This window comes from Anomaloglossus baeobatrachus, chromosome 3, assembly GCF_048569485.1.
Source record: "Anomaloglossus baeobatrachus isolate aAnoBae1 chromosome 3, aAnoBae1.hap1, whole genome shotgun sequence".
Taxonomy (NCBI): domain Eukaryota; kingdom Metazoa; phylum Chordata; class Amphibia; order Anura; family Aromobatidae; genus Anomaloglossus; species Anomaloglossus baeobatrachus.
Genome location: NC_134355.1, coordinates 655,822,926 through 655,847,925, shown reverse-complemented (window position 1 = coordinate 655,847,925; position 25,000 = coordinate 655,822,926). Strand labels below are relative to the sequence as shown.

Sequence of the window (25,000 nt, the reverse complement as noted above, 5' to 3'; positions counted from 1 at the left end):
GAGCCCACATCTTTCCCGACAGTTGAAGGCTGATTTAATCAGCCATTAAGTGCCTCTTACAGCCATTGTCAATCAGTGATAGTGGCATTTAACACGTGCAGACCAGAAGCGCATCATTAATCCTACCCATCGGCGTGACTGCAAAGTGCTGATGGGTTTGTGTCTGTCATCACAATCCTCCTGTGGTCACTGGCCCGTGGCCCACGTTCTTAGGAGATCATGATTTATACTATAGAAGGCAGTGCTTCAATTACTCTAAGGGGACTATTAAATACTCTAAAAAGTGTAAAAAAAAAAACAAAAAAAAAAAAACACACAAGTTCAAATCCTCTTTTGCTCCATTAAAATAAAACAAACAAAAAAGTACACATATTTGGTATCACCATGTTAATAAGTGTTCGATCTATAAAAATATAAAATCTGATCAGAAAAATGGCGTAATGAGAAAATAACCAAAAGGCCTAGATTCAGTTTTTTGGGTTGCTGCGGCAGTGCAATACAAAGCGTTAGGAAGGAGGCGGGTCGCCGGCCAGAGCGACGTCGCAGGACAGGTAAGTCCGTGTGACGGGGGTAAGCGAGGTTGTGCGCGACGGGCAGTGACATCAGAAGAAAGCATCTCCTGGGTCCTCACCATAAAATTCAGAGTCAAAAGTATGCAAAAAAACATCTAAATAAGCTGATGCATTTTGCAAACAAGTCTTGTGGACCGATGAGGTTAAAATAGTGTCTCCCTAAGGTCAACCATCCTTGCTTATGGGGTTAAAATAGAACTCTTTGGCCACAATGATCAAAGATATGCATAGAGAAAAAAGGACACAGAATTTCAGGAAAAGAATATCTCTCCAACCATTAAGCATTGGGGTGGATCATTCATGCTTTGGGGTTGTGTTGCAGCCAATGGTACAGGGAATATTTCACGGGTAAAAGGAAGAATGGATTCAATGAATTTTCAACAAATTCTTGATGCAAACATAACACAGTCTATAAAAAAAAGCTGAAGTTGAAAAGAGGACGACTTCTACAAATGTATAATGATCCTAAACACACGTCAAAATCCACAATAGATGACCTCAAAAGGTGCAAGCAGAAGGTTTTACAATAACGGTCAGTCCCCTGATCTTGAACATTATTGAAAATCTGTCGCTAGACCTCAAAAGAGAAGTGCATGCAAGACGAGCCAGGAATCTCAGAGAACTGGAAGACTTTTCCAAGGAAGAAAGCATGAAAATCCCTTAAACAAGAGTTGAAAGACTCTTGGCTGCTACAAAAAGTCTTTACAAGCTGTGATACTTGCCAAAGGGGGCGCAACTAGGTACTAACCATGCAGGGTGCCCACACTTTTACATCTGCACATTTTCATTTTTAAGTTTTTAAAGTGTATAAGATAAAAATATTTTTTCTTCATCGTTCCTATGGGAGACCCAGACCATGGGTGCATAGCTTCTGCCTCCGGAGGACACACAAAGTACTACACTAAAAAGTGTAGCTCCTCCCTCCGAGCATATACACCCCCTGGAAGACCATATCCAGCCAGTTTAATGCTTTGTGTTTCAGGAGGTCACACACACATGCATTCTCATCTGATTTTTGATTTTTCATTTTAAAGAATTGGAAGAAAAGCGGGTCCAAGCTGGACTCCCGGCATGTCCCTTCTCACCCCACTGTGTCGGCGGTGCTGTTAAGGTTGATTCTACAAGGCTGGAGCCTTACATGCCGCGCTCCTTCACCATCCCTAAACAGGGCTCTGGCTTCAAGTGGGAGCCATCACGGTTCTCACTGCTTTGCAGGAGACCGGTCTCCATCCGCAGCCCCTTGAGGTCCCTGCCTGGACGGAGCGCTCACCCCTCAGGGACCTGGCCCTGCGTCTCATAAGCTAAGTATTGAGACGTTATTCAGGGGTCCCTTGTACATTTATTGGGGGTAGAGTTTGTTTTTTAACTTGTATGTGGTTTCCGGCCGGTTCTCTGGTTTTTTCCTGAGAACCGCGCCGAGGGTGCCTGCTTGTCGGCCGCATGTTAAAATTTAGGCTTCGGCTGCGGCCTACTTTCGGTTTCACTGCCCCTACATGTCAGTCATGCAGGGGATCAGTGCGGCGCCGCCCACCGGCCGTTCAGCACAGGGGAGGACACTCCTCTCTGAAGAGATGTTTCCCTCCCCTGTATCTCTCCTTGGCCCTCCGGTTCCCGCTCTTGGACCTTGCTCCACCCCCCCTCCTCTCTCCGGCGCCATTTTCTCAGCGTTCTCATGCTGATCGGCGCTGGCTGCAGCAGCTCTGCAAATATTCTGGGGGTCCAAGCTGTGGAATCGGAGGGCACACAAAACGGCCTGGTAAGCCACAACCTCTGGTTGTGGACTTTCTTATACACTCTCTGGGGGTCCTTCTGAAGGAGTGTGTTCCTTACTACAGAGCCCCCACCTCAGCAGCATGTCTGTCACTAGGAGCAAGGCTGCAAGGCTGTACGCAATATGCACTGCATGTAAGCTCATACTGCCTGAGCCGAGCACATATCCACATTGTGATGCCTGCTCTAACATGGTGGTGCCTCAGCCTAGAGTCTCCCCAGTGGTCCCTCCGGCTTCTCCGGCCCCGGTGGCTGAACCCCCGGCTTGGGTAGCATAGTTTTCTAATGCTATCTCCCAGTCCTTTGCCGACTCTATGGGACAGCTGTCCCGGACTCTGCTGACCATGCATCAGCCCCCTTCTCAGGGTGCCTCTGCTGCTCCGACTCGCTCTGCAGAGCTCACAGAGGATTTTTCCTCTGTTCCCAGACCCCGTCCTCCTAAACGGAGACGTAGGGACTCTTCTCCTTCCTCGTACCACGGCTCTGATTCACGAGCTGAATCGCAGGGCGAGGAGGATGCCTTTACTGTGGGCTCGGACGCTACCTCTATGTACCCCATTGATCTAACCGAAGGTGATGCGGATGTTAGTGAGTTAATTGCGTCCATTAATTCCGTACTGAACCTCAATCCACCAGTGTCAGAGGAACAAGCCTCTCTGGTAGAAAAACACCAGTTTACCTCACCTAAGAGAGCAAGGAGTATGTTTTTTAACCACTCCAGTTTTCAGGCCACTGTGACCAAACCCAGGGCCTGTCCTGACAAACGCTTTCCAAAGCGCAGTTCTGATGACCGTTTTCCCTTTCCACCAGAAGTGGTCAAGGAATGGGCTCATTCACCTAAGGTGGATCCTCCGGTGTCTAGAATCTCAGCCCGGACAGTTGTATCTGTGGCGGATGGCACCTCACTTAAGGATTCCACTGACCGCCAGGTTGACCTGCTGGCCAAATCTGTATATGAAGCGGCAGGGGCCTCGTTCCCCCCGTCTTTTGCAGCAGTGTGGGCTCTTAAGGCCGTCTCTGCTTCTCTGGCGGAGATGCATTCCCTCACCAGGGACTCTATGCCTGAAATGGTTGCCTTAACTTCCCAGGCTTCGGCCTTTTCATCCTATGCCATGTCTGCCATTCTGGAGGCCTCTCACCGCACGGCGGTGGCTTCCGCTAATTCCCTCGCGATCCGCAGGATCTTGTGGCTTCGAGAGTGGAAAGCAGACGCTTCTTCCAAGAAGTACCTTGCTGGGCTCCCTTTTGCTGGGTCCCGGCTGTTCGGTGAACAACTGGATGAAATTATTAAGGAAGCTACTGGCGGGAAGAGTACTTCCTTGCCACAAACTAAAACCAGGAAACCTGTCCAGGGCAGGAACCAGTCGAGGTTTCGTTCCTTTCGTTCCTCTAACTGGTCATCCTCTAAGCCCTCAGCCTCGTCCACTAACTCAGCCAAGGATCGAAAAACCAGCTGGCGCACGAAGCCGCGTCCCCAGAAGAACGGAGGAGCCGCTGCCACTAAGGCAGCCTCCTCTTGACTATCTGGCCGCGCCAGCAACGTCCTTAGTCGGTGGCAGGCTCTCCCACTTTGGCGACGTGTGGTTTCAACACGTCTCCGATCAGTGGGTGCGGGATATCATCTCCCACGGCTACAGGATAGAATTCTCTTCCAGCCCGCCAAACAGATTTTTTCTGTCCACTCCCCCCTGCTCCAAGGCCGCCGCCTTCTCCCAGGCCGTGGCATCCTTGCAGGCCAACGGGGTAATTGTACCGGTTCCCGCCCGGGAACGGTTCAGAGGTTTCTACTCAAATCTCTTCCTAGTCCCCCAAAAGGACGGTTCCTTCCGGCCCATCCTGGATCTCAAGCTTCTCAACAAGCATGTTCAGGTGCGGCACTTTCGCATGGAATCTCTGCGATCAGTCATTGCCTCAATGACCCAAGGAGATTTTCTAGCATCCATCGACATCAGAGATGCCTATTTGCATGTGCCAATTGCGGTTTCACACCAGCGTTGGCTACGTTTTGCAATCGGAGAGGAACATTTCCAATTCGTGGCTCTCCCCTTCGGGTTAGCCACGGCCCCTCGAGTATTCACCAAGGTCATGGCAGCAGTGTTGCGGTTCTGCACCTACAGGGGTTGGCAGTGATTCCTTACCTGGACGACCTTCTAGTCAAGGCTTCATCCAGTGCAGACTGTCAGCGGAGTGTCTCGATCACTCTCGCCACGCTTGTTCAATTCGGGTGGCTTGTCAATCTGCCCAAGTCCACTCTGACCCCGACACAGAAACTTACGTACCTAGGGATGCAATTCGAGACTCTGCCGGCACTTGTGAAGCTGCCCTTAGTCAAACAGCAGTCCCTCCATCTGGCGGTGCGCTCTCTGTTGAGGCCCCGCCGTCATTCCATCAGGCACCTCATGCAGGTGCTGGGTCAGATGGTGGCGTCAATGGAAGCGGTTCCCTTTGCCCAATTCCATCTGCGTCCCCTGCAGCTGGACATTCTCCGCTGTTGGGACAAGCAGACCTCTTCCTTGCACAGGCTAGTGGCTCTGTCGCCGCAGACCAGGAGCTCTCTTCAGTGGTGGCTTCGGCCCCTCTCTCTGTCTCAGGGACGCTCCTTTCTGATCCCGTCCTGGGTGATTCTCACCACGGATGCCAGCCTATCCGGCTGGGGAGCAGTATTTCTCCATCACCGAGCACAGGGCACTTGGACTCCGTCCGAATCAGCTCTCTCGATCAATGTGCTGGAAATCAGAGCTGTGCTCCTAGCTCTCGTAGCCTTTCACCACCTGTTGGCGGGCAAGCACATTCGAGTCCAGTCAGACAACGCGACAGCAGTTGCCTACATCAATCACCAGGGCGGGACTCGCAGCCGCCTGGCAATGTTGGAGGTTCAACGCATCCTTCAGTGGATGGAGGACTCCAAGTCCACCATATCCGCAGTCCACATCCCAGGCGTAGAAAACTGGGAGGCAGATTATCTCAGCCGTCAAACCGTGGACAGCGGCGAGTGGGCCCTGCATCCGGCAGTGTTCCGGTCAATCTGCCGCAAGTGGGGTACTCCGGAAGTGGACCTAATGGCATCCCGGCACAACAACAAGGTCCCGGTTTACGTGGCTCGCTCCCACGATCCTCAGGCCTTGGCAGCGGACGCGTTGGTTCAAGACTGGTCCCAGTTCCGTCTGGCTTACGTGTTTCCCCCTCTATCTTGCCCAGAGTCCTGCGCAAGATCAGGATGGAGGGCCGTCGGGTCATAATCATTGCTCCAGACTGGCCCAGGCGAGCTTGGTACCCAGACCTGCTCCGTCTGTCCGTAGAGGTGCCGTGGCATCTCCCGGACCGCCCAGACCTTCTCTCTCAAGGTCCGTTTTTCCGCCAGAATTCTGCGGCTCTCAGATTGACGGCGTGGCTTTTGAGTCCTGGATCCTGACGGCTTCCGGCATTCCTTCTGAAGTCATCTCCACTATGACTCAGGCTCGGAAGTCTTCCTCGGCCAAGATTTACCACAGGACTTGGAGGATTTTCCTGTCCTGGTGTCGCTCTTCCGGCCATGCTCCTTGGCCTTTTTCCTTGCCGACCATCCTGTCTTTTCTGCAGTCCGGTCTGCAGCTGGGACTATCCCTCAATTCCCTCAAGGGACAGGTCTCGGCTCTGTCAGTGTTGTTCCAGCGGCGTATCGCCCGACTGGCCCAGGTGCGCACCTTCATGCAGGGCGCATCTCACATCATTCCACCATACCGGCGGCCTTTGGATCCCTGGGACCTTAATCTGGTCCTCACGGCCTTACAGAAACCCCCCTTTGAACCTCTTAGGGAGGTTCCTTTGTTTCGCCTCTCACAGAAAGTGGTCTTTCTGGTGGCCATAACTTCTCTCAGGAGAGTTTCTGATTTGGCTGCGCTCTCTTCGGAGTCACCCTTTTTGGTTTTTCACCAAGACAAGTTGGTCCTCCGTCCGACTCCGGACTTCCTTCCTAAGGTGGTGTCTCCTTTCCACCTTAACCAGGACATTTCATTGCCTTCCCTTTGTCCGGCCCCTGTGCATCGCTTTGAGAAAGCGTTGCATACTTTAGATTTGGTGCGGGCGCTCCGGATCTATGTGTCACGCACCGCTGCTCTCAGGCGGTGCACCTCTCTTTTTGTGCTGACCATAGGTCAGCGCAAGGGTCTTTCGGCTTCAAAACCGACCCTAGCTCGTTGGATTAGATCGGCCATCTCCGATGCCTACCAATGTACTCAGGTGTCTCCACCGCCGGGGATTAAGGCGCACTCGACCAGAGCTGTTGGTGCCTCTTGGGCTTTCAGGCACCAGGCTACGGCTCAGCAAGTCTGTCAGGCTGCCACTTGGTCTAGGCTGCACACCTTTTCGAAGCACTATCAAGTGCATGCTCATGCTTCGGCAGATGCGAGCTTGGGCAGACGCATCCTTCAGGCGGCTGTCGCCCATTTGTGAAGTTAGGTTTTGCCTACTTCGCAGTTCTGTTTATTACCCACCCATGGACTGCTTTGAGACGTCCCATGGTCTGGGTCTCCCATAGGAACGATGAAGAAAAAGAGAATTTTGTTTACTTACCGTAAATTCTTTTTCTTATAGTTCCGACATGGGAGACCCAGCACCCTCCCTGTTGCCTGTTGGCAGTTCTTGTTCCGTGTGTTTTCACTGGCTGTTGTTGTAGACAGAGGTTCCGGTTGTTCCGGGTTTTACTCTATCTCTACTTGTGGGTGGATGTCCTCCTTCAGCTTTTGCACTAAACTGGCTGGATATGGTCTTCCAGGGGGTGTATATGCTCGGAGGGAGGAGCTACACTTTTTAGTGTAGTACTTTGTGTGTCCTCCGGAGGCAGAAGCTATACACCCATGGTCTGGGTCTCCCATGTCGGAACTATAAGAAAAAGAATTTACGGTAAGTAAACAAAATTCTCTTTTTTTTGTCTAAAATAGAAAGGAAATGTGTCATCTTCCACTTTATGCCTTTTAGAGATCATTCATCTTCAACTTAACTGTTCACAATCACAATCATTTTGACCAGCGGTGCCCAAATGTTTATACAGTCATATGAAAAAGTTTGGGCACCCCTATTAATGTTAACCTTTTTTTTTTTTTTTTTATAACAATTTGGGTTTTTGCAGCAGCTATTTCAGTTTCATATATCTAATAACTGATGGACTGAGTAATATTTCTGGATTGAAGTGAGGTTTATTGTACTAACAGAAGTTTTATGTTTGTCGTTTTCATATTTTATTTTTCTGTTCTTTTGTTGTTTTTTTTTATTTATAATTATATAATTTTTTATTGAAAATGTTAAACATCAAGCAGTAATTAGCATTCCCATCAAAATGTAACAATCTTTCTCTGACGCCTCATTGGGGGACACAGGACCATGGGTGTTATGCTGCCTATCCATAGGAGGACACTAAGTAGATGCAAAAGCATAGCTCCTCCTCTGCAGTATACACCCCCGGCCGGCCCAGGCAACCCCAGTTTTAGCTTAGTGTCTGTAGGAGGCACTTCCTTCCAAGGTTTGTTATTTTTTGAGGGCGACGGTTTCCTTTTGGGACCGATCTCCCACTACCATCAACGGGCGGGAACGTGGAGTGTCGTCTCCACGTACCCCCTCCTGTGACGCTGGATCCTGGGCTGGACGACGGGTTCCACAGACACCGATTTTCCAAAGCCCTGGGCAGAGGCCTGTGCCCCTATAGCCCAATTCCTCAGCCCCTCTTTGCAGGCTCTGAGTTGAATATGGCACCAATTCCTCAGCCCCTCTTTGCAGGCTCTGAGTTGAATATGGCACCGGTGTGACCGGACACAGCAAGCTGACTACTATTTTCACTGCCTGGACTGAAGCAGTGTTTTAAGGTGAGATCCCCCCTGACTGGTTTCCCAGACAAAGGGAGAAAAGACGATGCAGGGAACATTTACAGTATTTATTATGAGAAAGTCCCTTGCTGAGTGCAAGGAGGAGAATCCTGCACACACAGTGTTAACTTTTCTCTAGCTTGCTGGCTGGAGGAGGGGGGAAGTCACTCCTGTTTGCAGAAAGTCCTGCAGATAATTTCCCGGTGGCAGGGGGAGGGCTCAGGGACTCATGCTGTTTATTTGCTCTGTTTATTTGCTCTAGCAGAAAAGCCGGCTGATAACCACCAGTGACAAGCTGTGTGCTGACTGGAGGGAGAGGGTGGAAAACTATCAGAAGCTCCCTTCCCGCCATTTTTTACTACCCACAGCAGGAGTGGGCACACTGACTTCTTCTTCGCACTCTTTTAGCGCTAAGCCCCCCCCCCCCGCGGCCGCGATAAGCCCCCCCCCCCCCCCCCCCCCCGAAAGCGTGCAAAGATCTCCATAGAGCTTAATCCTTCCTGAGGACAGGGCCATCGGCTGATTCTGGTGAGGTGCTTCCTTCACTTGTAGCTCTGCTGAGCATTGCTCCCCCTCCTGGCATACTCCTATTAGGAACATGCATAATTCTAAGGGCACTAGGAGTGCTAAAGCCCACATAGTCTATTATTCAGCCTGCACTGCCTGCCACGCTGAGCTACCACGTAAACACACCTCTTCTCTCTGTGAGTCCTGTGCCCCTATAGCCCCTCAAGACCCCCCTGCCACCACCGCCGCAACCGTCAGCCTAGAGCCTAGGGCTCCCAGCCCACCGGAATGATAACAGAGAGTGATAGAAGAAGGGTCTTAATTCCGCGCCAAGGACTCAATGGATCCAGGAAGACCCTATTGCGCTTTTCTTTCCACAGTTTCTCATCTGAGTCCACCGGAATGGGCACAGTTTCTGTCCCAATCCATGGAAAAACTGTCACAGAACCTGGTTCTGGCTATGCAATGTCGTCCTCCACACCCTTCTGGGTCCGTGGACGGAACGCAGCCTGAGGATACCCCTATGGAGGATCCCTCTGAGGTAATCTGGGCACATGCTTCACCGGTTGCAGGGATCAGGAAAAGAGCACACGGCCGGGTGTCTCCAGTGGGCTCTCCCTCAGGAGCACACAGGGCAGGCTCTCCCACAAGCTCCACGGCTCTGAAGAGCTGGAGGAGGGAGAATGCTGTTTATACCAAGAGGATTCTTTGGTTTCAGCCTCCCCAGATGATCAAACTGCAATAGACTCCCTTATAGCAGCAATCAACCAAACTCTGCATGTGGAGGATCCCCCATCCACTACCACTGACCATGCGGTCTCCTTTAAGAGGGCAAGGAAACCCCAAAAGGTTTTCGCTGATCACCCAGAGTTTCAGGATATCCTCACAAAGCAAAGGGAGAAGCCTGACAGACGCTTCGGTAACCGAAAACTCATGGAGTCCCGGTACCCTTTTGCCTCACCTGCCCCTAAGGGCTGGGCCGATCCGCCCTCGGTCGACCCCCCCGGTCTCCCGCCTTACCACAAAGACACTCCTGTCTTTACCCAATGGTTCCTCCATCAAGGACCCAACAGACAGACAGGTGGAGCACCTCGCCCGCTCTGCTTTTGAGGCTGCGGGTTTTTCCCTCTCACTCTCCTTCGCCGCTGTGTGGGTCGCAAAGGCGATCTCGGTCTGGGCAGAATCTCTTAACACTTCGCTTGAGGAATCCCGGTTCACTCATACCTTCACAGAGGTAACAGCTCAAATTGCCGCTGCGGCGGAGTACCTCATGCAGTCCTTCATGGACGCTGCTACCTGCGCAGCGTTTGCCGCCTCAAATACCATAGCCATCCGTAGAGCTCTCTGGCTCCGACAATGGCGAGCGGACTCTGCCTCCAAGAAGTCTCTCACGGGCCTTCCCTTTTTTCCAGACCGATTGTTTGGCGAACGTCTGGACAAGCTCATTTCTGACGCCATGGGATGAAAGAGTACCTCCCTCCCCCAGCTGAAGTCCAGGACGTCCTTCACCAGACGTCCACAGTCCTTGTTCCGCTCCTTTCGGAACTCATTTGGTTGGTCGACATCCCGTGCTGTCCGCGCCACCAGCCTCTGACTACGCAGGGACCGACCTTCTCAGCTCTCCCCGAAACCCACTTCGTCATGGCAGCCTAGACCGAAACAGTCCAGGACTAGGGAGACTCGGCCACGACGTTTTCCGCCCTCATGACTCCTTCGGCGCCCCGGACTGCGGCTCTTTCATCACATCTGGGTTGCTGCCTCAGACGACAAATGGGTGCGAGACCTTCTGTCTTCCGGTTACCACATAGAATTTCGGACCCGACCCCCGAGTCGGTTCTTTCTCTCAAACCCCCCAAAGACTCGAAAACGACACAAAGCTTTTTTTCTCAGCAATCCACTCGCTCCAAACAGCAGGAGTGATAATACCTGTCCAAGACGACGAGAAGTTCGGAGGTTTTTATTCCAACCTCTTTGTGGTCCCCAAAAAGGATGGGTCAGTTCGACCCATCCTGGACCTCAAACACCTAAACAAACATGTGCACGTATGGAGATTCAGAATGGAGTCCCTAAGGTCCATTATTGCTTCCATGGTCGAAGGGGAATTCCTCGCCTCCATAGACATCAAGGACGCGTACCTGCACATACCCATCGCCTAAGATCACCAAACGTTACTCCGCTTCGCAATTCAGGACTCCCACTTTCAATTCGTAGCTCTACCCTTCGGCCTTGCCACCGCACCAAGGGTCTTCACCAAAGTCATGGCGGCCGCCATGAGCATCCTTCACGCCAGGGGAGTAGTCGTTCTCCCTTACTTGGACGACCTCCTCATCAAGGCCCCCTCCTTCCGCGACTGCTCAACCAGCGTACAGATCACTGTGGACACCCTATCCCGCTTAGGGTGGCTAGTGAATCTGGACAAATCATCCCCGATCCCATCACGATCCATCACCTTCCTGGGCATGTCCCTGAACACCCGTCGGGGCTTGATCCTTCTCCCTCAGGACAAGTCGATCGCTCTTCAACGAGCAGTACGCTGCCTTCTACGTCCTCCGTCTCGCTCCATTCGATTCAGCATGAAGGTGCTTGGCAGGACAATGGTGGCTATGGAGGCAGTACCCTTTGCTCAACTGCACCTCCGCCCACTGCAGCTAGCCCTTCTAGCGGCCTGGGACAAGAGCCCCTTCTCCCTGGATAGACATCTTCACCTGACGCCTTCAGTCAGGTACACACTCCGCTGGTGGCTTCGGTCCTCATCCCTATCGAAGGGGAGATCTTTTCTCCCAGTGAACTGGCTGGTCCTGACCACGGACGCCAGCCTCCTAGGCTGGGGAGCAGTGTACCGGCACCACACTGCTCAAGGACGTTGGACGCCCCAGGAGTCTTTCCTACCCATAAACTTCCTGGAACTCCGCGCGATCTTCCTCGCGCTCAGAGAGCTCTGCCCTCTGCTAGCGGGTCGTCAGATTCGAGTCCAATCGGACAATGCGACAGCTGTAGCCTATATCAATCAGCAGGGTGGCACCCGCAACAAAGCGGCTTATCTCGAGGCCCACAAGATCCTCAGCTGGGCCGAATCGTCGGGATCAGTGATATTAACGGTACACATACTGGGGGTAGAGAACTGGGCAGCAGACTTTCTTAGTCGCCAAGGCCTGGCTGCCGGAGAATGGTCTCTCCACCCAGATGTGTTTCTACACATCTGCACTCGCTGGGGCACACCAGACGTGGACCTAATGGCTTCAAGGTTGAATGCAAAGGTACCCGCGTTCATAGCCAGGTCACGCGACCCGCAGTCCATCGGTGCGGATGCTGTAGTCTGCTCCTGGCACCAATTCCGCCTGCCATACATATTTCCACCTCTACCTCTGCTGCCGTGGGTAATCAGGAAGATCAAGGCAGAGGGAGTCCCAGTTATACTGATAGCACCGGACTGGCCCAGGCGCGCCTGGTACGCCGAATTAGTACAAATGCTCACAGACTCACCGTGGCGCCTTCCAGACATCCCAGACTTGCTGACCCAAGGGCCCATTTCCCATCAGAACTCCAGAGCCCTGAAGCTGACGGCATGGCCATTGAGACCTGGGTATTAACAAGAGCGGGATTCTCCCCCGCGGTTATTTCCACCATGATCAGCGCCCGAAAGCCTGCTTCATCCCGCCTTTACCACCGTACGTGGAAAATCTTCCTTTCATGGTGCAGGGGAACTAACGTCCAGCCTATGCCTCTGGCCATCCCCAGAATTCTCGACTTTCTACAGTCTGGCTTGCAAGCGGGGTTGGCTCTCAGTTCCCTTAAAGGGCAGGTCTCGGCACTCTCAATCTTCTACCAATGCCGCCTGGCTCAAAAACCGCAAGTCAAGACCTTCCTCCAGGGCGTTTCCCATCTAGTTCCCCCGTACAAACGGCCGCTGGACCTCAACCTCGTTCTAGACGGTCTCCAGAGGTCTCCCTTTGAACCCCTCAAGGAATCCTCCCTTGCTCTTCTGTTTTGGAAGGTAACATTCCTGGTGGCAATTACGTCCATCAGACGGGTTTCGGAGCTAGCAGCACTCTCTTGCCACGAGCCTTTTCTGATCTTTCACCAGGACAAGGTGGTTCTGCGCCCCCTTCTGGATTTCCTTCCAAAGGTTCTTACCCCATTTCATTTGAACGAGGACATTGTTCTGCCTTCCTTTTGTCCATACCCGGTTCATAGGGTGGAAAGGTCTCTGCATTCGTTAGACCTCGTCAGAGCTCTCAGATATTACATATCCAGGACAGCCCCCTTTAGGAAAACGGACTCTTTGTTCGTCATTCCTGAGGGGCCTAAGAAGGGACAGGCAGCTTCAAAGGCGACTCTGGCTCTCTGGATTCGCTCTGCGATCCAGGAAGTCTACCGCTTGCAACTCAAGCCCATTCCTAGTGGGCTGCGGGCTCATTCCACACGAGCAGTTGGCGCTTCGTGGGCCATTCGGCATCAGGCTTCAGTGGAACAGGTGTGTAAGGCTGCGACCTGGTCTAGCCTACATACGTTTTCAAAGCATTACAGAGTCCATACCCAGGTTTCAACTGAAGCAAATCTGGGTAGGAAAATTCTGCAAAGGGCAGTAGAGCACCTCTCTCAGTAGGCGCTCCAGGCTGTCTGGGACTGGTTCCTAGTCCTTGGGTTGTGTTGTCGTCTTTTATGTTTCCCACCCATGCACTGCTTTAGGACGTCCCATGGTCCTGTGTCCCCCAATGAGGCGTCAGAGAAAAACGGATTTTTGTGTACTCACCGTAAAATCGTTTTCTCTCAGCCATCATTGGGGGACACAGCACCCACCCTGTTGCCCTGGTGGGCCTTGGTTCTCTCAGTACCTTATTTGGTTATGACTCTTTTTTTCTCATGTTCCTCTGTTGAGGTAAGTTTTTACTGGCTTTTTCTCCTACTGCTTGTGTACTAAAACTGAGGTTGCCTGGCCCGGCCAGGGGGTGTATACTACAGAGGAGGAGCTATGCTTTTGCATCTACTTAGTGTCCTCCTATGGATAGGCAGCATAACACCCATGGTCCTGTGTCCCCCAATGATGGCTAAGAGAAAACGATTTTACGGTGAGTACACAAAAATCCGTTTTTTAAGATTCACAACTTTTATTTCTGTTTGCCAATATTATACATCCAATATATTATCTGAGACCCATCTATAAAGTTGTGCTTGGACTTTCGGCAAGCTGTACTTTATATTGGTATCATATTGGGGTAGATTTCACTTTGTAAACGTCTCTTGTTGCATTTTTTCTCGGGGAGGGGAGGTCACAAAAAATAAACATTCTGACGTTTTTCTTCAGGAACATGATCATTGGTGTATGTTTTTTTTTTTTTTTTTCAAAAATGTGTTTGCATCTTATCTTTGCAGGAAGCTAAAATAATGAACACTTTGGCTTTTAGGGTTTTACTGATTTAATTGCAGATTATAATTGAGTGATTACATGCAAATGATTATCTGTCCCGCAGAGCAACCATTACCTGGGATCTCGGCAGAGGATGTGTGTGAGCTGCCCGCTGAAGATGTGACTTCAGAAAGGGACGGTGAGTCTGATACTGTCTGTCTGCTCCATATTATTTCACTGTTCTTCTTTGAATTATTCCCAGCAAGTCAATGCAAATCATATACTTCATGGATAACCCCTTCACGACCGATGACGTATATTTTCATCATTAGCCGTGTCCCTGCCTTTGATGTGAGCTCACACTCTGAGCCCACATCTTTCCCGACAGTTGAAGGCTGATTTAATCAGCCATTAAGTGCCTCTTACAGCCATTGTCAATCAGTGATAGGGGCATTTAACACGTGCAGACCAGAAGCGCATCATTAATCCTACCCATCGGCGTGACTGCAAAGTGCTGATGGGTTTGTGTCTGTCATCACAATCCTCCTGTGGTCACTGGCCCGTGGCCCACGTTCATAGGAGATCATGATTTATACTATAGAAGGCAGTGCTTAAATTACCCTAAGGGGACTATTAAATACTCTAAAAAGTGTAAAAAAAAAAAAACAACCCACAAGTTCAAATCCTCTTTTGCTCCATTAAAAATAAAACAAACAAAAAAGTACACATATTTGGTATCACCATGTTAATAAGTGTTCGATCTATAAAAATATAAAATAAATTTGATCAGAAAAATGGCGTAATGAGAAAATAACCAAAAGGCCTAGATTCAGTTTTTTGGGTTGCTGCGGCAGTTCAATACAAAGCGTTAGGATGGAGGCGGGTCGCCGGCCAGAGCGACGTCGCAGGACAGGTAAGTCCGTGTGACGGGGGTAAGCGAGGTTGTGCACGACCGGCAGTGACATCAGAAGAAAGCATCTCCTGGGTCCTCACCATAAAATTCAGAGTCAAAAGTATGCAAAAGAACATCTAAATAAGCTGATGCATTTTGCAAACGAGTCCTGTGGACCGATGAGGTAAAATAGTGTCTCCCTAAGGTCAACCATCCTTGCTTATGGGGTTAAAATAGTACTCTGGCCACAATGATCAAAGATATGTATAGAGAAAAAAGAACACAGAATTTCAGGGAAAGAATATCTCGCCAACCATTAAGCATTGGGGTTGATCATTCATGCTTTGGGGTTGTGTTGCAGCCAATGGTACAGGGAATATTTCACGGGTAAAAGGAAGAATGGATTCAATGAATTTTCAACAAATTCTTGATGCAAACATAACACAGTCTATAAAAAAAAGCTGAAGTTGAAAAGAGGACGACTGCTACAAATGTATACAGATTCTAAACACACGTTAAAATCCACAGTAGATGACCTCAAAAGGCGCAAGCTGAAGATTTTACAATAACCGTCATTCCCCTGATCTTGAACATTATTGAAAATGTGTGGCTAGACCTCAAAAGAGAAGTGCATGCAAGACGAGCCAGGAATCTCACAGAACTGGAAGACTTTTCCATGGAAGAATGGATGAAAATCCCTTAAACAAGAGTTGAAAGACTCTTGGCTGCTACAAAAAGTCTTTACAAGCTGTGATACTTGCCAAAAGGGCCGCAACTAGGTACTAACCATGCAGGGTGCCCACACTTTTACATCTGCACATTTTCATTTTTTAAGTTTTTAAAGTGTATAAGATAAAAATATTTTTTTTGTCTAAAATAGAAAGGAAATGTGTCATCTTCCACTTTATGCCTTTTACAGATCATTCATCTTCAACTTAACTGTTCACAATCATTTTGACCAGCGGTGCCCAAATGTTTATACAGTCATATGAAAAAGTTTGGGCACCCCTATTAATGTTAACCTTTTTTCTTTATAACATTTTGGGTTTTTGCAACAGCTATTTCAGTTTCATATATCTAATAACTGATGGACTGAGTAATATTTCTGAATTGAAATGAGGTTTATTGTACTAACAGAAAATGTGCAATCCGCATTTAAACAAAATTTGACCGGTGCAAAAGTATGGGCACCCTTATCAATTTCTTCATTTGAACACTCCTTACTACTTTTTACTGACTTACTAAAGCACTAAATTGGTTTTGTAACCTCATTGAGCTTTGACCTTCATAGGCAGGTGTATCTAATCATGAGAAAAGGTATTTAAGGTGGCCACTTGCAAGTTGTTCTCCTATTTGAATCTCCTATGAAGAGTGGCATCATGGGCTCCTCAAAACAACTCTCAAATGATCTGAAAACAAAGATTATTCAACATAGTTGTTCAGGGGAAGGAGACAAAAAGTTGTTTCAGATTTAATCTGTCAGTTTCCACTGTGAGGAACATAGTAAGGAAATGTAAGAACACAGGTACAGTTCTTGTTAAGCCCAGAAGTGGCAGGCCAAGAAAAATATCAGAAAGGCAGAGAAAAAGAATGGTGAGAACAGTCGAGGACAATCCACAGACCACCTCCAAAGACCTGCATCATCTTGCTGCAGATGGTGTCAATGTGCATCGGTCAACAATACAGCGCACTTTGCACAAGGAGAAGCTGTATGGGAGAGTGATGCGAAAGAAGCCGTTTCTGCAAGCACGCCACAAACAGAGTCGCCTGAGGTAGGCAAAAGCACATTTGGACAAGCCAGTTACATTTTGGAAGAAGGTCCTGTGGACTGATGAAACAAAGATTGAGTTGTTTGGTCATACAAAAAGGCGTTATGCATGGAGGCAAAAAAACACAGCATTCCAAGAAAAACACTTGCTACCCACAGTAAAATTTGGTGGAGGTTCCATCATGCTTTGGGGCTGTGTGGCCAATGCCGGCACCGGGAATCTTGTTAAAGTTGAGGGTCGCCTGGATTCAACTCAGTATCAGCAGATTCTTGACAATAATGTGCAAGAATCAGTGACGAAGTTGAAGTTACGCAGGGGATGGATATTTCAGCAAGACAATGATCCAAAACACCACTCCAAATCTACTCAGGATGGTCAAGAATGGTCAAATATACCTTCATCCAGGATCCAGGAACTCATTAAAAGCTACAGGAAGCGACTAGAGGCTGTTATTTCTTTATCGCTTCATTGGGGGACACAGAGACCATGGGTTGTATGCTGCTGCCACTAGGAGGCGACACTAAGCAAAACAAGGAAAACTCCTCCTATGCAGTATACACCCACCAACTGGCAATTGTACCTCAGTTTAAGCTTAGTGTCCATAGGAGGTGGACACACTTGGGGCTGCTCCCAGCCCCTCAGGTTTGTATTTTTAATCTTTTCCCCTTTTTCGTTTCAGACACAGCTCGTCGGGCGACAGGGTGTAATCGCTCACCCTGCTCTCCCCCCTAGAGACCGGTCGCACAGAAGTGGGGTCCGTCCGCCACTTCCGTTGACTTCCGTGCCACTCTCAAGACTGTTTGGGGGGCATCCGCACAGAGGGACAGGCGGATGGTCCTTGCCCCCCTCCCCCTGCACGCCCGCCCTCCACAGCCGGCCTGATCAGGGAGGGGAGACGAAAAATCATTGGAAAATTCCCGTCTCCCTATGTCATTCCCAGGAGGCCAGGATCAAAGGAGGACAAGATTAAGCCAAAAAGGACTATCAGCCACCGGGACAGGTACCCATCCCTTGTCCCGGGTCATGGGGGGCTCCGTTTTAAAAAAAAAAAAAAAAAAAAGTCTCTTTAAGGGATTATCTTTCAACTTAGCTCCATTGTCCCGGGTCAGCTCCCCTCCAGGCAGTGCGCTCGGCTCCCCCACACAGCCCCGACCCCGTCCTCGGCGCCGTCCTCGGCTCCCCCTGCGGCCTCACCTCAAAATTTAGTCCCCGGCTTCCCTCCGGCCTAGCTCCCGTCCGGCCACGCCCCCTCCCGGCCAGCCTATCGCGTGAGCCCTCACTTCTAGCAGGCCCGCCCGCTCCAGCAGCCAATCACAGGAGGCCTCTGCGCGCCCTTTCTCAACCAACCACGGGCCTCCTCTCTCTCTCTCCCGGCCGATACCTGCAATCTGCGCGCCGTTTTTTCGCGCTCTTTTTCTGCTCCTCCTCCGGCCTGGGCCCTCAGCAGCAATCAATGCCCTGCGATCTCCTGTGCGGCAGACACGCTCCACGTGCAGCCACCGTCCTCACGTCCCTGCAGCTCCTCAGAGCCCCCACCTCTGCTCCCTCAGCCTGCATCACTGAACAGGACACAGCGCCTGCATACAGAGACAGCCCAAACACAGGACGCCAGAATCTGGGTAAGCTCTGCCACTGGGAGGCAGCTCCTTCCCCAGTACCTCATCCACCTGGCATCCTCCTGTCTCTCTCCCTTGCCTCATTCCCTCTCTTCTGTCCCATGTCCAGTAGAAGAGCGACCCGCTCTCAGACACAGGCCATAGTGCTTCACTTCGCCTGCTCCTCTTGCCTAAAGAAGTTTCCCTCAGGGCAGTCCTCCCCCATCTGCGTAGCCTGTAGCACCTTTAACATGACTACTACGGAGCCCCCCACCGCCCGTAACGAGGACTCGGCCCCCATGCCTGGGTGGGCCTCAGCTCTCTCCCAGTCAGTGGACAACTTAACTAACATGTCTCAATCCTTAGCCTCGGCCATAGACCGTCTGTCCGCCTCCTCCTCTGGAGTCCCCCCGGCGACCCAGAGCGAGTCTGAGCCCGCAGCGCCTCCAGCCCGGCAAGGCAGAAACCACAGGAGGTCTAGGAAGCGGTCCCTCTCTGGGTCATCCTCCAGCTCCCCTAGCCCTGCTATGGCCGCCAGAGCATCGCGCTCGCTGTCTCCTGCCTCTTCTGCGGCAGCTCCAGATTCGGACCAGGACTCTGCTTCTGACTCCGATCTGGACTCTGAACACATATCCAAGCTGACCGGTATGATGGACAGTCTGGTCATTGCTGTCAATCAGACCCTAGAGGTACAGGATATTGATCCGGCGCCTACCTGTCAATCAGTCCCTTTCAAGAGAGCCAAGAAGCTGCCAAGAAGCTTTGGCAACCACAGGGAGTTTGAGGATATTTTTTCCAGACAGTGGGAACATCCCGACAAGCGTTTCCAGAAGCGCAAGCGGGCTCAGGTCCTTTATCCCTTCCCACCGGAACTTCTTCAGAAGTGGTCAGTGGCCCCTTCAGTGGATCCTCCGATCTCCCGACTCTCGTCCAGCACCACCCTGCCGCTGTCCGATGCAGCCTCCCTGAAGGATCCCTCGGACAGGACCATAGAATCCTTAGCCAGATCGGCCTTTGAAGCCTCCGGCTCTGCCATCACTCCAGCCTTCGCAACCACCTGGGTTTCCAAGGCTGTCTCCGCCTGGGCAAAGCTCCTTCGGCGTGGTATCCTGGCTGACGCTCCCAGACCAGAGCTGGCAGATCAGATCACTCATGCCGGAAAATATCTAGTCGCTGCGTCCCTTGACTCGGCGGCTTCCGCTGCCCTGGCAGCCGGCAACATTACTGCAATCCGCAGAGCCCTGTGGCTTAAAGCGTGGAATGCGGACTCAGCATCCAAAAAGTCTCTCACCAGTCTTCCCTTTGTCGGTGCCAGACTCTTCAGAGAAAAGCTGGACAAGATCATCTCTGAGGCTACGGGAGGCAAGAGTACCTTCCTCCCCCAACAGAGGACCCCTCGTGCCCCTCCAAAGCGGCGGCCTTTTCCCTTTCGCCCCTTTCGTCAATTCTCCACCAACACCAACTCACGTCGGGAGCGGTCCCCAGCGCGTCAGGAGAGACAGAAGCCCTCCTTTAAGGCAACACCCCACTGGCGTTCCCGTGGCCAGCAGTCCAAGTCTTCCAGGTCCAGATCCCACAGATTTTCCTCCGCATGACTGGGCTCCCGTCACCGGGTCCCCATCCAGGGTCGGCGGTCGTCTCCGCATGTTCAGAAGCACGTGGCTTTCCGTGATAGACGACGCCTGGGTTCGAGACGTCGTCTCTCACGGATACAAGATAGAGTTTTCTTCGCTCCCACGTTCACGCTTCGTCCAGTCCAAACCCCCCAAGGATCCCTCCCTCACAAAGGGCTTCTTCGCAGCCATTCAGGCCATGCGAGACTCTGGGGTCATCATCTCCGTACCCCCTCAAGACAGATTCCGAGGTTTTTATTCAAACCTCTTCGTGGTGCCCAAGAAGAATGGCACAGTCCGCCCCATCCTGGATCTCAAGCGCCTCAACAGGCGGCTCCGCCTCCGGCGATTCCGCATTGAGTCTCTGCGCTCAGTGATAGCGTCCATGGAACCAGGGGAGTTCCTTTGCTCGGTGGACATCCAGGACGCCTATCTCCACATCCCGATCTTTCCAGCTCATCAGAGATTCCTACGCTTCATGGTTCAGGGGCAACACTTCCAGTTCACTGCCCTCCCATTCGGGCTCTCGACAGCTCCCAGAATCTTCACCAAGGTGATGGCTACTGTCATTGCTATTCTTCGGACCCGGGGAATTCTAGCCATCCCGTATCTAGACGACATTTTGATCAAGGCTCCCTCGGCGGCGGAGTGCCGCGACAGTCTCAACATCACTCTTGATACTCTGTCCCGTCTCGGCTGGTTGATCAACAGACCAAAGTCATCTTTGATCCCGACTCAACGCATCTCATTCCTCGGCATGATCTTCGATACCACACAAGCGAAGATTCTTCTGCCCAAGGACAAACGCACAGCTATTCTCAGAGGGATTTGGAAGCTCCAACGCGCACCTCGCTGCTCCCTTCGATACTGTATGAGCATTCTCGGGAAGATGGTGGCGTCAATGGAAGCGGTGCCCTACAGTCAATTCCACACTCGCCCCCTTCAAGGCCTCCTTCTCGCAGCATGGGACAAGTCCCCTCACTCCCTGGATCGACCGATTGCGATCCCTCCTCGAGTCAGAGAGTCATTGGAATGGTGGAGATGCTCTCCCCTCACCCTCCAAGGGAGATCATTTCTTCCCCTTCGATGGAGGGTCGTCACGACAGACGCCAGCCTGCTAGGATGGGGGGCCACCTTACAGGACCTCACAGTTTCACAGTTCAGGGTCGCTGGACCGAGCCGGAAACCAAGCTTCCCATCAACATCTTGGAACTCAGATCAGTTCGCCTAGCTCTCTTTCATTGGAAGGCTCTGCTTCGCGGACACCCAGTTCGGGTGCAGTCCGACAATGCAACCACTGTAGCCTACATAAACCATCAAGGCGGAACACGCAGCCGAGCGGCAATGAGAGAGGTATCTCAAATCCTCGACTGGGCCGAACAGAACATCCCAGCGATTTCGGCGGTCCACATCCCGGGCGTGGACAATTGGGCCGCCGACTTCCTCAGCCGAGAGGGCCTCGACGTGGGAGAATGGTCCCTCAATCCCAGAATCTTCCAGCAGATCTGTTCCAGGTGGGGGACCCCCGACGTGGATCTCCTGGCCTCCAGGTGGAATCACAAGGTCCCCCAGTTCGTTTCCAGAGCAAGAGACCCACTAGCGCTCGCAACGGACGCCCTAGCGATCCCCTGGTCGCAGTTCTCTCTGCCGTACCTCTTCCCTCCACTTCCGCTTATACCCAAGCTAGTCAAGAAGATCAAGGCGGAGGGAGTTCCGGTGATTCTCGTGGCCCCAGATTGGCCTCGTCGCCCGTGGTACGCAGAGCTCGTGCACCTTCTCGCCGACGTTCCGTGGAGACTTCCAGACGTCCAGGACCTTCTCACCCAAGGGCCTTTTCTTCACCAGAATTCACAGTCGCTCAATTTAACGGCATGGCTGTTGAAGCCGCAGTACTAACTTCCGCGGGATTCTCAGAAAAGGTCGTTCAGACTATGATCAAAGCTCGGAAGCCTTCCTCTTCCCGCATTTACCACCGGACGTGGAAGGCCTATTTCCGCTGGTGTGAAGCTAACCAGGTCACAGCCATGACCTTCTCCTTGCCAGTTCTGTTGTCATTCCTACAGTCTGGTCTGGATGCTGGATTAGCACTCAGCTCCCTCAAGGGGCAAGTGTCTGCTCTTTCCATTCTCTTTCAAAGGAGGATTGCCTCTCGCTCACAGGTTCGTACATTCATTCAGGGGGCCGCGCATGCGGCGCCCCCCGTTCAACCTCCGGTGGAGCCCTGGGACCTCAACCTGGTTCTGTCTGTTCTCCAGCATTCCCCCTTCGAACCTATGCAGGAGATGTCCCTCACGTTCCTCTCTTGGAAGGTCGCCTTCTTAGTTGCCATCACGTCAATCAGGCGGGTATCTGAACTAGCGGCGCTTTCCTGCCGCTCTCCATATCTTGTCTTCCACCAGGATAAGGTAGTCCTCCGTCCGGTTCCGTCCTTTCTGCCCAAGGTGGTTTCCTCTTTCCATCTTAACGAGGACATTGTTCTCCCCTCCTTTTGTCCGAATCCTTCGCACCCTCGTGAGATCCTTCTCCACAAGCTGGACTTGGTCAGAGCTCTCCGTTTGTACATTTCCAGGACCTCTCAATTCAGACGGTCGGATTCCCCTTTTGTACTTCCGTCTGGCCCGCGCAGAGGCCTATCTGCCTCCAAGTCCTCCATTGCGCGATGGATTCGCTCTGCCGTACTGGAAGCCTACCGGGTAAGAGGGAGAACGCGCCCACTCAGGATTACGGCCCATTCCACCAGGGCGGTGGGAGCCTCGTGGGCGGTCCGTCACCACGCTCCAGCGTCGCAGCTTTGCAAAGCGGCCACCTGGTCTTCGCTTCACACTTTCACAAAGTTCTACAGGGTCCACACTTTCGCATCCTCCGATGCGAGCCTCGGTAGACGAGTTCTGCAGGCTGCAGTGGACCGAGGTCAGCCCTGAGAGTAACATTAGACCCACCCGTGGGACTGCTTTAGGACGTCCCATGGTCTCTGTGTCCCCCAATGAAGCGATAAAGAAAAGTAGATTTTGGGTACTCACCGTAAAATCTCTTTCTTGGAGCCTTCATTGGGGGACACAGCACCCGCCCTTGTGTTGGACATATGTTACTGTTCAATGTTTCTGTTGAATGTTGAGTTTAATGTCCACTTCTGTACGATTGTTCGTTTTTTCTACTGTTGTCTCCTATTGCTTTCTCACTAACTGAGGTACAATTGCCAGTTGGTGGGTGTATACTGCATAGGAGGAGTTTTCCTTGTTTTGCTTAGTGTCGCCTCCTAGTGGCAGCAGCATACAACCCATGGTCTCTGTGTCCCCCAATGAAGGCTCCAAGAAAGAGATTTTACGGTGAGTACCCAAAATCTACTTTTTTGCAAAAGGAGGATCTACAAAATATTAATGTCACTTTTATATTGAGGTGCCCATACTTTTGCACCTGTCAAATTTTGTTTAAATGCGGATTGCACATTTTCTGTTAGTGCAATAAACCTCATTGCAATCCAGAAATATTACTCAGTCCCTCAGTTATTAGATATATGAAACTGAAATAGCTGTTGCAAAAACCCAAAATGTTATAAAGAAAAAAGGATAACATTAATAGGAGTGCCCAAACTTTTTCATATGACTGTATGCTACTGTAGATGTAATGTTTTGATCACTTGTTATGACATTTTTTGTGGTATTGCAGCAATCCAAAAAATTATATTTTTGAACTTCTGATTTCTTTTTGTTTACAGTGTTTATCTACTGGGTTAATTATGTTTCTGTTTTTGATACAGTGGACATTTCTGAAGTTGACAATACCACATTTGTGTATTTTTGTTTTATTATCTTTATTTTTAATGGGGCAAAAGGAGGGTGATTTGAAGTTTTTATGTTTGTCGTTTTCATTTTTTATTGTTCTTTTGTTGTGTTTTTGGTTTTTTTTTAATTACCGTATTTTTCACTTTATAAGACGCACCTGATTATAAGACGCACCCCCAAATTTGGTGAAGGAAAAGAATTTTTTTTTTAATGTTAAATGGGGTCCATCTTATAATGCCAGTGTCCGTCTAACAAATCATATAGGGTATATGTCCCTCATAGCCCCCCATCGTAAAATTAGCCCCCCTTAATCTGGATATGGCCCCCTTATATTGAATATAGCCCCCCCTGTGCTGCCCATGGCCCCTATAGATGGCACACCTCCCCTGTGTTTGATATGGCCCCCATGTGTGCTGCCCATGGCCCCTATAGATGGCACATCTCCCCTGTGTTTGATATGCCCCCCATGCTGCTGCCCATAATAAAATAAAACACTCTTTCCTTACCTTCTCAGCGCTGTAATCCCTGTTTCCCTCCGTGGGGTTGAGCTCCTCCTCCACTTCCTGGTTCTTGCTGCCGGTCATGTGATCAGCACATCAGAGTGATATCATCTCTGCGTGCCTGATCACATACAGCAGCAGCAGAGACACCGGGAGATCAGCGCTGGAGGTAAGTAAAGCTTTTTTTACTTTACTATGGGCAGCAGTATGGGGGCCATGTCTAACACAGGGGGATCATGTGCGATCAAAGGAAGGCGCAGGCAGATATAATATGCGCCGCTGCCCCAGCCCATCAGCGCGGTGCGGTTTCAGCACCACGGTGATGGACAGCGGCAGTCCATATTATATGAGCGGGAACAGGAGATCAAAGGCTCCCTCCCGCAGCTTCACCAGCCCCCAGCAGAGCTCCAGAGCTGCCCCCACCTCCCCTGGACCCTCTGCAGTGTGTGTGTGTGTGTGTGTGTGTATGTGTATATGTATATATATATATATATATATATATATATATATATGTATATATATACACACACACCCCTCCCCCGTATATTCGGTTTATAAGACACACCCCCTACTTTCCTCTAAAATTTGGGGTAAGAAAAGTGCGTCTTATAAAGCGAAAAATACGGTATATAATTTTTATTGAAAATTTTAAACATCAAGCAGTAATTAGTATTCCCATCAAAATGTAACATTAATCTTTCATCCAGTACGCAGCATGGGAAAATAGTTCTAGCTACAATAGGTTTATGATGAGCATTAGTGAAAACTCTTTTATCAGCTACTTTTTTACTGTTCTTGCATTCGCGCGGCCACAGG

At 50.8% G+C, this 25,000-nt stretch overlaps 1 protein-coding gene across 1 annotated transcript in view; it reads left to right on the top strand.

Annotated features, from left to right (window-relative positions):
- Positions 1 to 25,000, top strand: part of TDRD6 (tudor domain containing 6) — a 277,890-nt gene that overhangs the window by 234,079 nt on the left and 18,811 nt on the right. The window contains exon 10 of the mRNA XM_075341613.1: positions 14,158 to 14,232. Coding sequence (XP_075197728.1) covers positions 14,158 to 14,232 — 75 coding nt within the window. The remainder of the gene's footprint in view (positions 1 to 14,157; positions 14,233 to 25,000) is intronic.